This window comes from Phasianus colchicus, chromosome 14 (genome assembly GCF_987193195.1).
Source record: "Phasianus colchicus chromosome 14, bPhaCol1.hap1.1, whole genome shotgun sequence".
Taxonomy (NCBI): Eukaryota; Metazoa; Chordata; class Aves; order Galliformes; family Phasianidae; genus Phasianus; species Phasianus colchicus.
The window spans coordinates 4,962,832-4,981,643 of record NC_143449.1 but is presented as its reverse complement, the minus strand read 5'-3'; the positions used below and the strand labels follow the sequence as shown (position 1 = coordinate 4,981,643).

The 18,812-nt window shown below is 37.8% G+C and overlaps 1 protein-coding gene across 2 annotated transcripts in view; it reads left to right on the top strand.

Moving 5' to 3' along the window:
• Positions 1-18,812, top strand: part of TENM1 (teneurin transmembrane protein 1) — a 322,708-nt gene that overhangs the window by 164,946 nt on the left and 138,950 nt on the right. For both annotated transcript variants that reach the window (XM_090150010.1, XM_031602762.2), the window contains exons 4-5: positions 5,454-5,694; positions 18,354-18,592. In XM_090150010.1, the coding sequence (XP_090006136.1) occupies positions 5,454-5,694; positions 18,354-18,592 (480 nt within the window). The remainder of the gene's footprint in view (positions 1-5,453; positions 5,695-18,353; positions 18,593-18,812) is intronic.

Below are 18,812 nucleotides of genomic sequence, written 5' to 3'. Positions count from 1 at the left end.
GGCTGTACGTCATTCAGCACAAATGTTACTTGCTTTTGTTAAAGAGCTGAATGGCCGTATTTCCTTTCTCAATATGGCTTAACTTGACTGTGCTGAAGAAAAAGCAGAAGAAGCAAGTTGGCATTGCGAAATTGTCAGTATTCTTATTTCACCTTTTTTTTTTTCTGTTAAAGTGATCTAGGAATTACAGGATAGACATTGTTAATGTGTATTGCATGGCTGTAAGGGATTCAAGTGAATTGAACTAATGTGGTAAAAGGAATATGAAGGAAACATTTAATGGGACTTATATGAACACACTGGACTATTCAACTGTGTTTAAATACAACAAATTTGCCTTATATCATTACATCATCATAATACATCATCATAATTACATCAAAATCTGGCTGTATTTTATGTTCATTGAGGCTGTTCAAACTACATGACTTAAGACCTCTGTTAATTTTTCCTTGGAAGTGAAGCCCAGTATTTTCTGTACAGCCCCTAAGTAATGATACATTGGGTTCGTTCTACTTTTAGAGTTGGCAGTGTGGTGTGAAATTCTAGTCTTGACTATATCAGGTTATTATCCATACTGATTAATAAAGGGCTCAGAACCCCCTACTTCTGTACTTTGCTTAGTTGTTCCCTCCATCTATCAGTCTGTCTGCATGTCCTGCGACACGGAGGTCTCTGGAGGTCTCTAAGTCTTTCTTGCTTACTATGTGGACTTTGAGTCCAGGAGACCTATAGTTTGTAAGCTTTTGTTGCATTATAATCTTTATGTTGCATAAGACCATGTGGTTAGTAGAATTCTTCACAGATGTTTGATAATTTGTGTTCTGGAGGATTTTCTGCGTAAAAGATGGAGGGGAAAAACTGAAAATATATAGAGCAAAACTATAATGTAAGGGCAAATTGGTATTAAAGATACTTTCACAATTTAGTGCTCTGAAAAAGTGCTAGAAGCAAAGCATTTTGCAAATAGAGTAAGCCATTTAAACGACAAGCTGTGTCTGAAGGAGCAAGTGCAAAGGAGATTATCAAAATACAGCACACATCTACACATCAACAGAGCAATCTAATTCACATTTTTTAATATATTTGCCTTTTCTCAAAATATATCACAGGAAAAACAAAAGGAATTCAGAGAAATAACAAATAATGATGGACTTGGAAAGGCCATTAGGACATTCACGGAAAAATAAGTCTGAAAACGTAATCTCATAGAACCTGGAATGGAAGGAAAGGGTGTAAAGACTTGCACAAGATCAATAAGTATTAACATGTAGCACTCTGCAGTATTAAGGGCTGTGTTTAATTCTTAGTTTGTCTGCTTAGACCCAATACATGCATTTCATTGTAAAATCGAATGTTCTTGTTCTGTGGTTTTTAACTGTAGTCTTAAGCACTGAGCTTGTTTTCGCTACAGAATGTTTCCCAGTTCTTCAATGCCCATTTACATGGAGTGGATGCAAGACTTTGGGCAAGATCCTTCTGTCAGACATGCCTTAATGCATGATGCAGGGTTACCTGTTCCAAGGCTTTATTTTCATAAATAGGATTGTTATAATTCACCTCCACTTAAAAAATTACTGCTTGGTTTGTAACTGAGTAGTACTTTACCCATAGAGTAGAAACCTACACTAACATCTCTGAGCACATGCTGCTATTTAGTTCATTAAGTAATGACTCGCAAGCTAATTTTTACTCAGCTGAGACATGTCTGATAGAATAAAACATACCAATAAGTAATGAATTTAGGAACTGAAAAAATTAAAATATTTTGAAAGTACTACAGGTTAGATACAAACCTTTTAAGGTTCATTACTTTTTAATATATTCTTTCTGATATACTTCACTTAGTAACAATGCAGGCTGTTGTAGTTTTGTCAGTGAATGATAAAACTGTTCAATTACTCTTTCTTATTTCATGGATCTGAGAAGTACAGTAAAGTATGCTTCAAAACTGTTCAGAAAATGGTTTCCAAAGTTCTGGCTTGTTTTCAAAAATAATTGTGTTGGGTAGGAGCTAGTTGATAAACTTTCTTATTTCTTTTTTTTTTTTTGCAAGACTCTAAAACAATTCTGCTGCATCTTTAAGATAATGAAGGCATTTTATCCTCGCTTTTGGGGAAAATGAGTAGATGTGAAGGCTTTTGTTGTCCATTGGTTTGTGCCACAGAATGGCTGATCAGTTGCCCTGACCAGAATGGCAGCACAGCAGCCCAGGAAGGCCAAGGAAGGGAAGTTCCAAGTGGATGAGCTTTCCTCTTGCTGTAGGAAAGAAATGCTTGCTTACTAGAAGAGGAAGATATGAATTATGGCATTCCATGAAGGAAAAAGCAATAGCAGGAGAACTCAACAGCTGGAAAGGAGCTGTTGAGGTCTGCACTCTTTATCTGCAGAATACTGAGCCTTGTTATTCCACTGCCACAGAGCAGCTTGTATTCAAAATTGATCAAGGGCCATCCAAAGGAATGAGTCAGAACTAAAGGTGAAGCAACATTCAGGACATAACCAGAACTCCTCCTATCAAGCTTAAAGGAAAGGAGAGTGAGTGAAAATCCTTGAAATGAGAGTTTTCCTTTTTTTATAGCTAGCATCAATACAGCATTCTCTCCTTCGGATCGCATACATTGAGGTAGGGAGTTGTCTCAGAAGAAAAAAGATGAACACATTAACACTTAGTGAAGAATGAAAGAGAAATCCTTAAAAAGGGGGACTGAAAAGAAGTTTAAGTGCAGTTTGTGGAGTGGATGGGCAATGTGTGAGTTAAAGCAGATTCAGTATTCAACAGGGAAGTGCAAAGAGAGCAGAATGTCATATTTATGCCTTTGGAAAACAGGAGGGTTCTAGACATGCTCTTGGACATGAGAGAACTCTTCAAAAAATACAGGAGAACGGACTTAAGTATTCTAAAGAACCCTTTTCTGACCGTATAATAAGGAAATAAATAAAAGGGAAGTTCATGTGCAGGTGGGAACACTGCAGCTTTGACAGAAGTCCATCTGTGAGGCCCAAGAGCACCTCTTCTGGCTTGCATACTGCTCAGATGAGAATCTGATCTGTAGGATATCGCTGTAAATGGAAACTGAGATGAAATCATGTTTGTCATTACCTTTTTAGATTAATTCAAACTTCTATCAATAAACACATTGGAAACAATGTTATATTTGCATAGCATACATAAACTTTGTTGTCTAAAAAATTTTAAAATCTAAACGTTTTAAGCAATCATTAAAAATAAAAGCAGGTGTTCTCGTGGATAGGTGGCATTATGCTGCAATAGGATAAAGATTTACAGCTAAGTTAATTTCTGTATTGCTCACACACTGTAAACTTTGTGACTTTAGACAAATTAGTTTGTGTAGTTTCTCATTTTAGGTATTCAAATGGTTTTCCAATTATTTTATTATTTTGCATTATTTTACAGAAACTATTTTACAGAGCCTACTGTTTAGCCAGGGCCCTGCAGAACTGTGAGTATGCAGATATAGATACAATGCTGTTTTATATTCCAAGGAACGATGTTTGTGGTATAAAAATAAAGTTAATGAGATGTAGACTTAGTTTCAAGCAAAGTAAAAATAACTTTTCTAAATTAGGAAGTCTGTAAAAGCTAATTGGAAACTCAGGCCAGATTCTCAGCTTGATGAATTCTCAATGCTTCATTGAGGTAAAGGTCTAACGCAGAAGACCTGTCTTCAAATCACCAAAATACTTCAGAATGTGATGTGAGGTTTTCTTTGATGCCAGTAGCTGCAGGAAGGGGTGACAAGTGTGATAATTAAAAAGGAATCCCCCAGGAAATCTGGTGCATTAATTTATTGTGAGAAATAGCACTGGGAGATACTGCATACCCCACCGACCAGAAATACTTTATGGTTCACAAAGCAGAACCAGCCTACTGCATGGAGCAAACACAAATATTAGAAAATGGTAGCTATTGTCAGCATAGAGGCAGTAAAAGGGGAAGAAAGGAACTTAAAGGTGTGTTGCCATATTGATTCCACAGGTTTTTCCCATTTACCTAGAGAAGCAGTCACCTTGGATGCTCAACGTTTACTGCAGAGCTTTTGAAGCACCTTATAGCATTAATTTGTGTTTCCTGGCAGTAATTTTCTAACTGACAGGACAGCAGTAAGACCACTGAATTGTGTGTCCTGCAAATTGTAGTATGTATAGTAATCCTGCAAATCTTCTGTAGTCTGGATACAAGATTGAGAAAGTCACTGATCAAATACTTGAGGATGCTGGACGTCAAATGATATGTCCAAAATTCTGGTAGCTTCAATTCTAAAATAGCAGGATACAGGATTTACTGAGATTAATTATTATATGAAAGTGCCTTAGCAGATTATTTCAGAGCTCCGGACTGTTGACTCCAGTGATTTAATTTACTGAGGCCTCCAATTTTCTAATATGCTTAGAAATGCTTTTCTGGTATATGCAAACTAATATAGCAGTGTAAACCCTAATGCAACTGTAAGAATTCTGCCTTGATAAAAGATCAATGAAATTAAAAGGATTAAGCCTGGGCTAAATCCGTGACAGCTTTGCTTACCACAGCATAGAGAAGCTTATGTGGAGCACTAAACAACCTTGTTCCTCCAATTGGGGTAAATTGTGGCTGTCACAGAGAAAAAAAGTGCTGTTTTTCTGCCAGCTACTCCAAGAAGGGAAGGGGCATGCTTTCATCCTTCACCTTGAAGACAAACTATGTCAGGGAAGCGCATGTTGTAAATGGGTGGCAGCAGCAGTTCCTCGCAGGGAAATTTTTCAGGCAGGACCACAGGTGTCCCCACACCATGTCCCCATCACCCATCCCTGCCTGCTCTGCGGTGGGACCCCTGGGCTGCTCTGCCCACCTGCCTTCAGCTTCTGCAGGTACGTGGGTCATTCAGACAGTCTGTGAGATGGCCTTCTCCCAGCCGTCATTTCACAAGAGCAGTACCAGGGTAGGTGAAATGTGTTGACCTTATTTTATGGGAGGTATTTATTAGGTGGTAGGAATTATTCAGTTATTTCTCTCTTGATATGAAGTGCTGGGCTAATTCTTATATTGTGTCTATGTCTTTCCGTGCTCTTCTTAGATGAGATTTATACCTCATGAAATCAAATGGTGTAGGTGCAGCAATTCAATGTCAACTTGATTTATTTATTTCCCCAAAAATCCTGGGACAAATTAAGTGAAAGTTATATCTTCTTTTTTTCTTTTTTTTTTTTCTTTTGTTGATCTAACTACAGTGCTGAAGAGTATGTTTATATCTAATACTCTTCATTTCACTAGAGTGTTGTATCTTAAATTATTTCACATTGCACTAACAGCATACAGGCACCTGAGTTAACGCGATCAGTCGCACGATGCTCGCAGTCCTTTAATCCCATTAAATCGTATATCATCCCCAATGCTCTCCCAGTGTTTTCCAAGCAGTAAGACCCCGGGTTTTCTCTCTCTCTTGTTTCAGACATGCCGGGGAGCCCACACAACCAGTTCACATTCAGGCCTCTCCCACCACCGCCTCCACCGCCACACGCGTGCACCTGCACCAGGAAACCGCCGCCGGCGGCCGACTCTCTCCAGAGGAGATCAATGACGACCCGCAGCCAGCCCAGCCCTGCTGCCCCAACACCCCCCACCAGCACACAGGATTCTGTGCATCTCCATAACAGCTGGGTTTTGAACAGCAACATACCGCTGGAAACCAGGTACGGACCAACCTGCTTATCTGAAATGTTCAAGAAAGGCGGGGGGAGGCCTGACACCGACGTGAGAAGATGAGGGACTGCAAGGCTGCCATGTGAAAGCATTTTGATTTGAATCCATGTTGTGTAGCCATGTGTGGATTTTTTTCACTTGATTCATCTAGCTTGATAGAGCTTGTAAAAGCATATGTTTTGCAAAGCTGAGGAAGAGACTGATTTTCTTAAGTAGTGTAGATTATGACTAGGTGTGTGCAGCAAAGAATTGTGTTTATGTACTTGTGTGACCATCCAATGTTCTCCCAGAGACATTTTGTAATCAGCAAGAGGAAGTTTTGTTTAGTTGGTGATCTATGGCACTTCTGGTCATGGTCAGTCTTCAGGCTTTGGCTTGCTGATGATAAGAAACAGTAGGAAATAATATTAAAATAATGTTTTCATCAAGGTGCATTTAAACATTTTAGTGCACATTTGAAGAACACCATCTGATAATAGAGAAGTTATACAGGTCCAAGGCGTGTATGGAGCATGAAGAGCCTTACCTTTGGGAGCTGGCAGAAGGAGAGTTCAATTTCAGGTTCAGATGCAATTTACATAAATAATATATTCTGAAAATAGTGGAAAGGAAGTATATCCTGTATCCAGCAAACCTGTGGATCAGTACTCAACATTCTGCCTGCAGAAGTACTTGAGCTGCTTCTTCTGTCGTTTTGATCATACGTTTTTTTTGTTCCTGGTAGGTATTACCTAATTTGTTGGCTTTCAGCAAATCTGTGTTTGCTGACTTGATACTGAACACAAACCCTTGATTTTCTACAATCGTTTTCCACTTCATTGTGAGCAGAGCACCAGGAAGTTTGACTAGGGTTTCCTTTAGTTCTTGTAAAATTGTAGTTGGTGAAACGCAGATAAATCTCTGACATTTAACCTACCTGATCAAGAGAATATAAGGTAATATGTAAAGAAGTGTTTTCTTGTTCATACACATATATCCAGTGTGTATTGCCATTTATCACAATTATCACTGAGACCTGTATTTTTTTCTTTTATAGAAATAAGTTTTTATTTTATTACACAATTTAATTTTAGTAAACCTCTTTAAACACTTAACTGCTGCTAATCACAAGTGTCAAATTCAGTTTTTCTTTACTGAAAGGTTATTAAGTTGGGATTGAGAAATAAATTGATTCCTTTTACAGTCAGACTTCCCTTATTTGTCTCAAGGATAAATCACAGAAAAAATGAAAGAGGTTGGAAGCTTTCTGCCAAAAGGGAACATGAGGGACTAGTTAACAACAATTTTCCTTATCTTTGTGTGTTTCTTTGAAATAGAATCAGAAGGACAAAGATAACGTTATTTTTCAAATTCTTATATTTGAAAATCCTTCTTCACTACATTTATCCAAATTTCAAAATAGAAATTTGTCTTTTAAATTTGAGTCAGAATATATTTATATAAAATTTACATTTTTATTTATACTTATATAAAATTTATATTTATTTATAAATATATATATAATATAATTATATATTATATTATATATATATACAATATATGTATATATTGTAATATAATATATATTATATATATTTATATTAAATATGAGAGAATATATTTATCTTATTGAGCAAGAGTAGTTCAGGAAAAAAAAAGCAAAAAAGGAATAATAGTGAAATAATATACATTGAAGATAATAAAAAATAAAAGTTTCAAATATTAATACATTACTAATTATCATTGAAATTCCATTGCTTTTTAAATGCACTTAAAAAAAATCAATATTCAAGAGATGGCTAGGATCAGAGCTTCTGTTTACATAATCTTTATAAAGATAAATCTCTGCCTCTTGTGATGTAACAAGCTTATCTATCCATACCTTCTGCTATGTGAAAGGTTTTTCCCTAGGCTTTCTGTGCCAACTGAGTATATTTTGGTTTCCTTCAGTCAACACTTAAGTAGATCTTAATTAGCCTTTCTGCACCCCTATTCACTATTTTCTCTTCAGACCTCCTTTCTGGGGAAAGTATTTTCCCATTCTGAATCTTCTGTTCTATTTTTTTCCCTTTTTTTTTTTTTTTTTAACTTTTCCAGATTTCATACTTCTCATAAGGTGCATTTTCTAGTGTAATTTCTAGGTACCTACTTAAAGCTAAAATCTCTGTAACTGGATACTGATGAAAAGGTGTGCAGTGGTCTAGGGATTCAGACTGGAATCCATACTGCTGGCTTCCCTTTGGCAATTCACTCCCTCTGGGAATTTCCCACATTCCTGACCTCTAGTGGTTGTTTCAGCTGTTCTGTGCAACCTCTGTTAGCTGGCTGCAGCCTCTCCTGAAGGTGACTGAGAGGCACCTGAGAGGAGAATCTGCAGGACTGTTCACCAAGATGTATCTGCAGTTGGTGTGAGAACAAGTGACAGAGTAGGGGAGCACTGTAACAAAGAACATCTGTGGTCACTGCTTCTCAGGAGGCTGTAGTACGCAGCACAGCTTTAGAGAGAAAGAAGAGATAGCAGCTTGTTTTTTCCTATCTTTAACAGAGTGATTCAGCTAGAATTGAATAAAAACACTGGCCTAATATCTGAATTCTCTTGCCTTCCTCCTGCATTGATGTTTATCTGTCCATTAAAAATAATCCTGTAAAATAAAGGGCAGCATGTCAACGGCAGCTGTATTTCTGTGCTAAGTCTTTAATAGCACAAAATCTACCTAATATGTGCATACTAATACGTCTAAGTAGATTTTTTTTTTTTTTCTAATTTGGAACATTTGCAATCAAAAAGAAGATTTAGAGACAGTAATTTATTCCCTGCTGTAATAACTGAGCGGAAATCAGAATGCACATGTTCAGCTTTTCTATTCAACCCTATCTCCTGTTAATCCATAAACAGCACATGTGTTTGCATGGTTTGGCTACAGCCACGTAGTATTAGAGATTTTTCAGACAGAAAAAGATTCCCTAAAACTAATCGTGTGACTCTAAATCCTGTTCACTCTGCATACTCAGAAATGAGGCAAGTTTATGAGGCTGCTCATAATGTGCCATATTTATGGAAAAGAAAATTCTGTAGTTCTGAAAATGTTTAACATACTCTGAGGGGGCTTGTTCAGCCTGGAGAAGGCTGCAAGGAGACCGCATTGCAGCCTTCCAGTATTTAAAAGAGGATTATAAACGGGAGGGGAATCAACTGTTTACTCAGATAGAGAGTGACAGGACAAGGGGGAATGGTTTTAAGCTCAAGGAGGGAAGGTTTAGGTGGGATGTCAGGGAAAAGTTCTTTACAGAGAGTGGTGAGGTGCTAGAACAGGCTGCCCAGAGAGACTGTGGATGCTCCATCCCTGGAGGTGTTCAAGACCAAGTTGGATGGGGCACTGGACAACCTGGTCTAGTGCCAATGGTGGCTCTGCCTGTGGCAGGGTGGTTGGAACTTAATGATCCTTGGGGTCCCTTCCAACCCAAGACATTCTATTATTCTATGATTCTATGATTAGAGTTGTATTCTTATGCAGTTGGTCTTTGCAACTTACTTTAGGCTTGAAGAGCCTGTTGTGAAGACTTTACTGTGATATACGTTCAAGGGAGCTTTTTGTAGACTAAAACTTGGTTATGTTTTATTTAAAAGGGCAGTTCTGAAACTCAGTTCTGTGGGTTGATCCACAAAACATTCTTGGCAGCACCCAGCTAACTGGCCCAACTGTTTACGAAGGAGAAGGGCAATGGCTTGTGTAACCTTTGGCAAAGCCAAGGACAGTCTAGAGCTCTGCCATTGTCATGTTCTTTGCTCTCCTGGTGGATCTAACTCTAAGCAACCCAAGTGAAGGTAGGAATTAGGAAGGCCTTAAATCTTCCAGGTACAAGTCATAGAGTAGCTGCAGATGAAGAAATTGGAGAAAAACTGACCATTGTGCAGCCTTCAAATGCACATGCAGACTCTGCCTGTACACCTGCACACAATTGGAAAAACAACTTATTCATTATTGAAATGTCTTATGAACATGCAGTAATTTCATTCTGTCACACAGAAAACTAATTTGTAAGTATTATGAGAAAAAGACTGAAAAGACTTTTCGCACCACATGAAAACACAGGAAACATTGATTCTTTTCTTCAGGATAACGTTATTGGGCTCTTAGATAAATTGATTTCTTCTACTCCCCCAGAATAAGTACTCACAACCTATTGCCTGTTCTCTTCCTTTCCAATAAAATAATTGTTTTTGTCAAGTTTCATAGATACTTTGCTCTAATGTTTCAAATCTTATGATTTACATTGTCATTATCTCTGACAGCCCCATCTGAGCATAGCTTTCTGCTTTTTATGGAATATGTATTAAATCCTGACAATTCAGCAGAGTGTTTTTCATTTTCTCCATGCCCTGTTAGTTGACGCAGTGTTTGTTTTCATAAATCTCTCATTTTTACTTTTTTTTTTCTTTTTTTTTTTCATTTTCAATTCAGTTAAATTCCAGAATAAGAAGAAAAAAGTTAACATCAAATATATATTATTAGCTTACATTACCCCTGATGCTCCCTATAATATGTTACAGACCTCCTATAGATAAACATGCTTATTTTGGGTAAAGTTTTACATTTAAATTACCTAAGCATTTGAATTTTTTTTTTCTGTCTACATATCAAAAATTACTTCATTTTAATTTTATTTCAGTGTCCTCATTTTTACTCCTGTGTTGCGCGTTAGTATTTTACATATTTGCTTGTCCCATCCTTTTTTAAATCAAATTTTTTTCTAGTTCCTATAACCCATTTAGCAGTGTTGGCAGTAAGGTTAATGCTGTGCTGAATGGACTGAAATCTCCCTTCAATGCACTGGCAATGAGCCAAGCACTGTGAAAAAGACAGCTTAATTTAAGCAATCTTATCACCACGGTAATAGCTCCTCTAAAGGGACAGTAAGGTACCAGACCATGAACCTGTGATTCAATTATCATTAATTTATATAAAACTTAGAAATACTAGAATAATAGGAGAAGTATTTGGGGTTCACGGCAGTTGTGATTTTGCCTTACTATTCAGCAGTATTTCAGAGCCCTAAAGTTTGATTGTGACTCTGAACGCAGATGTTTTCAGAGTTTTGGAGTTTAAGTTTATTGAGCTCCTTGTGTAGATGGTATCATTCTTTTTTATGTCATATATTTATGTGAGGTGCATGCTTAAGGCTCTGGGTTTCTGTTTTCCTACAAAGGTCATCTTGTTTGTGATGCATTTTAGAGCAGGGGAGGTCTTAGCAACTATCATTTAGCCAGGGAGATGTTCAGTGCTATGGTTTTTCCTGGTTCCTTTTTAATCAAACTCGTAATTATTCTTGCTCTTCAGAAATGCATTGATAGCCTTTCAAACCGCAGAAACCTGTACTTACTCACTTTCTGTTCAGGCTGTAGTACTGCTAAAAGCAGAAATAATTACAGAAAAAAATGCATATATAGGAATACACAAACAAACATTTCAGAGTGAGCTCTTGAAAACTTATTATTTCTCCTTGGTCTCTTGGTTGAGCAAGCTGTGAATGCAGCCCCCAGTGAGGAGATATAGAAAGTAATCCTGTGCCTTCTTTGTTTCCCAGTTGAAGTTTTCCATAGTGAACAGGATGGCTTTTATAGCTCCAGAAGCGTGCAGGTGTTGGTGATCATAAACCTCCAAGCAGAGAGACAATTATCATTTGAGCAGTGCAGTTCATTAGGAACCTGTTTGTGAATGGAGCCTTCCCCTGGGTTAAATGACCGTCCTCGTGGTTATTCCAAAAATATAAATGGAGGGAGCTTCATTTATGATCCTTCCAACATTCTTTGGTATTTGCTGTTTTGACATTTCTCTTGTAATTTGTCATTTTCTACTTAATTAAACAATAAATCTAACCAGTCGAGAGAGTGATCGTATTAAAAACCAACACGTGGCAAGGGGTTTAAATCCAGTCCAACTCCCATGTGTTTTCACCATGCAGAAGATCCAAAAAAATTTAAGGCTTCTGAACTGTAAAAGACGAATTGAAAAGAGTAAATATGACAATGGACTTAAAATAAAAGCTGTAAATATGATCTTAACTTTAATAATGCACGAATGAAACCATTCTTTATAGAAATAAAAATGTAAACATTTGTCAGCTACCGTGAATTACAATTTTAATGTCAGCAGCTATGGCACTTGAGGGTCCTTCTTTTGAAAAATTTGAGACCCAGTCACTTTAGTCAATGAGGTGATTGCTCATGTACTCTCCTGTAAGGTTTATTTGGGAAAAGCTATGGTTTAGATTTCCCTGGAACAACATGACTGTATATGCATGTGTAAGTGGCTTTATGCTGCCTTAATGTAGTAACTTAGGCTGTCATGCTGCATATAGTCTTTGCTCATTATTTTGAATAATGGAAGGGTATATAAAGTAATAAATAAAAGTAAAGATACGTTGTTATTTTATGGCCACCAATAAGCAAGAGCACCTGTTATCTTTCTATAAAACATAGTATTTTCATTTACAAAAGCAGAAAGGGACTAGAGTGTAAATCTGGAAAGAGAAAGAGAATTTCAGATTAATACAACAGGTCTGTGCTGATTTGGAGAACAGAGACTGCATAGCAGAAAGAGTCACAGATCTGCAGAACAGCCTATCATTTTATTTGTGAAAGAAACATAGGTATGTGGAATGTTATTGCCTTAAAACGTGCATCTATTCCCTGGCTTGCTACTTCTAGGAAATCTGTTTTGGATAACTAGATAGTATTTTCCATAGGAAATATGATACGCCTCTCATCAAGTAAGAAGTGCTGATAGTATCATTTGTCACTTTAGATTTACATCTTGGCTTTTGACCGTACAGATATTTGAACATAGGTGTAGTAATAAATTCAGCTGGAACATGCACGAATACTCATAGGAGGAAATTTGTGGCAAAGAGAACCATGGGTGCCTGTCTACTTTAGTTATGTCGTGTTCTTTTCTTTTGGTCTAAGTCATACTTTTAACCACAGATTATAAGGGGAAAAAAAATACAACATTAATATATTTATCCTTCTCACTTCATGGTTTCTAAGTACTCTGCAAATATTACATACAATTCTTTACAGAAAAAAAGATGCAACTACGTATTTATAAATCCTGTATTTATGTAATTATTGTCCCAGATTTCTGCCAGGGACTTCAAAGTCTCATCACATGTTTTGCAGAGCTGACTCGCCTACAGCAACAACAGGCAAGTGAGTCAGCACCGTGACACTTCTGTTGGCTGTGCTGAAGTGCTAAGTAAGGGACATCCTTTAGCATCCAGAGTCACAGGGCAAGGTTTTCAAACACTGAGTAAAGTAAACAGTGGTGAATAAAGGGAAAACCAAGCCCTGCTCAAAGGGGAAATCTTAGCAAAGCAGTCGTACTCCCAAAGACAAATCTCTGCTGTCCCACTGGGACTTAGAAGTATTTCAATTATACACATAAAAATAGAATGATAAAATAAATTAGATAAATACTGTTCGTGGCCATTTCCCTCTTCTTTGACCCAGGAACTTTGTTTCTCCTACAGTTCTTGTGCACGCAAAGACAAAGCAGGCATACCATTGCACCAGATAAAATTATGGGTCAGATTTTATCTATAAGTCATATCATATAATTCCCATACTGTTTTGCTGGGTTGTTTTTAAAGAAACCAGGATGATTAGTGTATATGTTAAGTAAATGTGTTGTTTTTATACTATATACCTCCCCTAGCATAGCTGTCACATCTTTATACTAAACTGTTTGCTAAATGTGGGAGATAAAGGAATGATTTACAAACAGATGTCCATATTTTGATCATCATATAAGTTTAGAAGTTTCCTCTTTTTTTCCTCTTCCATTTCTGACATGGAATAGAATAGATAGAAAAATGAGTAAAGAACAAGTTTCCAGTGCCACAGGAAATACTTTTCTAGAAGAGTCAGGTAGTAATGGGTTTGTTTGGGATTTGCCCAAGTAAAGTAAAAGGGCAGCTGTTTCAGTTCCAAGCCCCTTTTGATACCAACTTCACATATATTTTCATGTTGGCAAAAATCAGAATTGCTCTCATGTATCAACAGCTATGCCTCTGACAAATTCCCCTTGTACTTCTTCTGGCATCTAAATCAAAGGTACTGCAGTTGCCTCCTTAAGCATTGGTACAGAGGCATTATGTATGTATATATATAATATGATTGAATACAGCTATAGAACATAGTTAAAAAGATGTTGAAAAGATTTACATAATCCAACTGAAGATGACTTAGCTTTTCTCCCACTACTTAGTTTTGCAACAATTTATTATGCTTTTCATAACTGTTTCTTTAATATGTAATGCATACGGGTACCAATGTGTATCCATTCAGTTTAATCAGGAGAAAAGCAGACTGATTTTTTGGCCAAGGTATTGAAAGATTTCTTGCATTTTTGTTTTTCTTAACTCCCGCAGCTTTTCAAATCTGTATTTGTTCTTCATTTCTTGTCTTGCAAATGCAATTGTTAATGAAAATGAAGGAAGGCATGTTACAGATACAAATGAAGGTGAATTTCTAGGCCCAGAAGTGCTATGGATAGGACAAATGCATAGAACTTAGAAAAGTGGCATCAAGCCCTTGACGCAGTTGAGGGACATTTCTACAGTTCTGGGATACAAAAATATTTTCTCAGAATTTAATTAAGGAATTCTGTGTGGGATTAATCTAGTTTCTGCAATAGCATTACCACCCCATGAATTCACGTGGGATAATGCTTCATATGTAGCTCTTGCTTCACATTTCCAGGTAAGAAGCTCAAAATAAATAATACATAATAAAACATCCAGATAGAGAACAGTGTAAAGAAATAAATAAACTTTCAATTCTCTAACATTCTTCTAGCTGAGAATTCATCATTTTTCTATGAGCTGCGCTCTTGGAGTTCTGTGCCAGTCTGCTTAAGGTTTAACAAGAGGACTTTGGTGATGCTTCCTTCCAGAAAGCAGGCTATCCTGTGAGCATCAGGACTGAGAAGCCACGTTGCTTGCAGCATGTTACCTGAGCTACCAGTAGCTCTCTTTCATCCCTCCCCCTCTCTCCTACACATGTCAAAGCAGCAGTTTGGCTCCAGCTGTTATCAGCTGCTGCCTGTCCTGCTTAGGGAAGCACAGCAGCAAAGAACTGAGTTTGCAGACAGTTGCTCATTGGAGCATTGGCTCCAGATCAAGTTGTTGACTTTTATGAGTTTGATAGAATCTTTTTCTTCCTGTTCTTTTTGATTGAAAGAGTTCAAGGATTGGATGCTTTGTTTTTGGAGAGATGAACAAATGAACGGATAGGTGAACTGGCACAGTGATTGTGAAGTGACTGGACTTCGTGAATGGGTGCAGATTATGTCTTGTATTCCTCTTCTTATGAGAATATTGTCTTCTTGGTTTTGAAAGTTTTTGACGTTTTTGTGAATGCTTTAGAACTTCCCCACTTAAAACAGATGATAATATAACATGTTCTTTAAATTCTCTGATTTATTTTTATTTGTTTTCAGTCAAGTTAAAAAAAAAATAAAATTAAAAAGCCTTAGCTTTTCTCTTTGATCGAATAGTAAGGCTCATGCCAGGCAGCAGTCACAAATAAACTTTTGAACTGCAGTTTTTATTATTTTGCTCCTCAGAGGGAGCCTGATTTTATGGAATTGATAGCAACAGTTTAGCGTGTCTTAACAACCTTTGGGAGCAGCAATGTGCTTAGACAGATGAGGAGTCATCTGAGTTTATGAGAACATAGTTGCAGTCTAGCTTCGGAAATTTGTCTTTGTGCCACCAGTGTTTTTCAAATTCTGTCGAAGTGTCTTTGGGCACTCAATAAACTCTCTCAAAAAGATGAAATGCATAAACAATTGTGATTTTTAACATTTTCTCAACAGTATTTCACTGGTAGCTCACTTTTCACCATAATCTCAGTTTTATTTGAACAAGTTAGATCTATGTAAATTCTCCTCTGTGTCAGTGTAGTCATCTGTCTACAAGGGTATGAGCTGCATCCAGCATCTGTCTGCTCTTCTGCTATTAAAGAAACCCATCTGCACACTAGTATTTTACCACTAGGCTATGAAGCCACATTTTTAAATCCTTGTGCAAAATAACGAAAATATTCCTGCCTATTGATTGCAAGTCTATTAGAGGAGTAATAACAACTTAATAACTTCATAACTTCTGGTTCAGCATTTCCTTGCCTTTACCTCTGATATCATTCAGCTGTGCACCTTAAAGGTCAATTGGTGCTGCTGATGTCCGACCATTTTGCAGTAACTTCCCCAAAAATTGAAGGAAAAAACGTCACAAAAGTGGGTCTCCTTAGGTTATTTCTTAATAATTTAAGGCAATTAAATTACTGTTAGCTGATTGATATATGTTATCTTTATGTGTACGTGTTGCTATGTACATATGTGCATGTATTATATATGTACGTGCATGGTGTAATAACACATTTCTTACTTTCTATGATGAGTCAGCTCCCTAGAAGATCACTGGGACTTTTGAATTTTGCTGCAATGTTCTTATCCACTGCAAGTCCGAGTGATTATGTATCTTGTAAGTGCTGACTTAAAAGTAAGACCTCGTGTACTTGCAGAAGCCTCCATGTGTGACGACGAAGCACTGAAACCAAAATAACCAACTGTATTCTGATGGTGTGATAGGAGCAAAACAGAATATACAGTCCTGCAGACAGTGGTGTTATTTCTTGGAATTTATTATATTCTTATATCTGAATTTAGAGTTTTTGAACTCGAATACTCAGTATAGATAGAGCATTCCCATCTATCAAATAAGGGCCATAGAATATATATCTACAGCTACAGAAGAGAAAGGAAATTAGAATCAACCTTGTGTAACTTCTGGATACTGTGCCCCATAAAGTTCAGTTGTCCTTTTGTTGGCTGAGTACCAGTTACTTGTGCAAGAAGTATGATGAAGGAATAACTAGTACTCAGTGTAAGTAACACTGAATTTCCTTCTTGTGGTTCGTCACAGGAATCCTAACATACAGGCACTGTGGGTGCAAGCTGGCCACTGTCCTTGTTTACTTTCTTTTTCTGTGGAACTGCCTGAACAATGGGCTTTTTACCAGATACAACTGCTCTGCAGTATCTTTTTATTTTCTACAAACTTATGGAGAACCATTTTGGAGAACCATAACCTTTCTTTCAAAATGTTATAATGGAAATACATGCTACCATATTCATTCCACCTTTTTAGCAATTACCTTTTCAGGTACATGTATTTACAACATTCTTGAAGTCAAATGTCACGCTATAATAATATTTCATACTCTTGGGTGTTTGATCCCGTGCACTTCACACCGTTGATGTAGCACTGGGAAGACTCTGGACCAGCCCAGTGCTGGCCAACTGTCTCAAGCTGAGAAGTGTGCCTGGGGCTTCTGACTTGCAGATACTCCAGTGCCTGATGTCAGCCCTTCAGTTCTGGCATGCACAAGTCGCAGTACCTGGTTATACAGATGGGCTACAGAGGCTGAAGCAGCACCTCAGGGAAGTCCTTGTTTTGCCAGCTGTGTTGTGTCACCACCTCTTCACTTCTCACCTCTGCTTGGGGGCAGAAAGCTGAGATAACACACACCCGAAACAGCTGAGGGAATGGCAGGAGGCCTGGATGTGCCTCTGTCAGAAAAGAGTGCACTCGAGAAGTTTAATCACTCATATAAGGAATGAAAGACCAAAGAACATTGGTGTTTTCAAAGGATCAGTGTGATCAGTCCTGATTTTGTTCCTTTCTACCACAATTTCAGAGTGCACAGCACTCTGAGTTTATTGTTTCAAATTAAACACTCTTTCCTAATCCTCTCGAAGAGCTCTTGCCAGCCCTGAATGCCATCCACCTTCCTACAGAAACCACTCTGTATTTCTGCACCAGCCTCCATGCTGCGCAGCCCACTTCTGTACCTTGTTCTTTGTGCTAATGTAGATGCTCACTGTTTTGTCTTGAAGTCAATCAGCCCTCCAGCCTTCGCTGAAATTGGTCTCCAAATGAATTCTTTCTTAGCATGATGAGAATCACCATAATAAGCAAAAACGTTTGATGAAAAACTGCTCTCAGAATAGCTCAGTTAAGAATACTAGAGAAATTGTACTTACAGACGAAAGACTTTCAAAATTTATTGTACTTTCGATTTTCTACTGAGTAGACCCTTCTTTTCCTTTTTTTGTTTTTTTTTTTCTTTTTTTTCTTTAATGACTGTATTTTGAAGAGAATCCACAATAAAAACAAATGCTCAGAGTGGGGGTGGCTTTTCCCTTTCTGCCTGCTCCTGGGGCTCGTGGGGGAGATGAGCACAGCTGGCTGTGTGTCTGCAGGCAGAGCAGGTGCTGCAGGCCAAGTCTGCATCCCAGGCACAGCTGTGCCAACAGCACAGGGCCAGTACCTCAGGCTGCCCCATCCCTGCACTGCTCTGTGCTCCTAGGCCAGCAGCTTAGGAGGTGTTCATCTTGTTTTTGTTGAAAAGCTGCCGGAAATCTTGCTGTGTGGTTAAAAAGTCATATATACTTCTGGAACAGGGAATGTTCAAATATACCTTTTCCTGACTTTTGTATTTTCTGTAGATGTATGCACTGTTTATCATGCGATGCTTAATAGTGCCTTTTGCTCCTTGCAGCACAAACTGGTTTTTACAATGTGGTTCTTTGTCTTCTTTTTGTAGGCATTTCCTATTTAAACATGGATCGGGGTCTTCAGCAATCTTCAGTGCAGCCAGTCAGAACTATCCTTTAACATCCAATACTGTTTACTCTCCACCTCCTAGGCCTCTTCCTAGAAATACCTTTTCTAGACCTGCCTTCACTTTTAGCAAACCTTACAGGTGTTGCAACTGGAAGTGCACTGCTCTGAGTGCTACTGCCATTACGGTTACGCTGGCGTTGTTGCTGGCCTATGTTATCGGTAAGCCTCTCTTTCTTTTCTATGCTGAGTTGCTCGTTACCTTTTCTGCTCCGCTGTCATGCTTGCTTTTACTTTGATGGAAATTGTGTTTTACTAATAATGTTTGCCATGGGATGCTTTGTGAGTTCTGGCGAGCAAAATCCCAGGTTGGCCAGAGGTTGAACGCAGAATTCTCATTAACTGATTACACTGTTAACCTCGATACTGCTTAATACAGAAA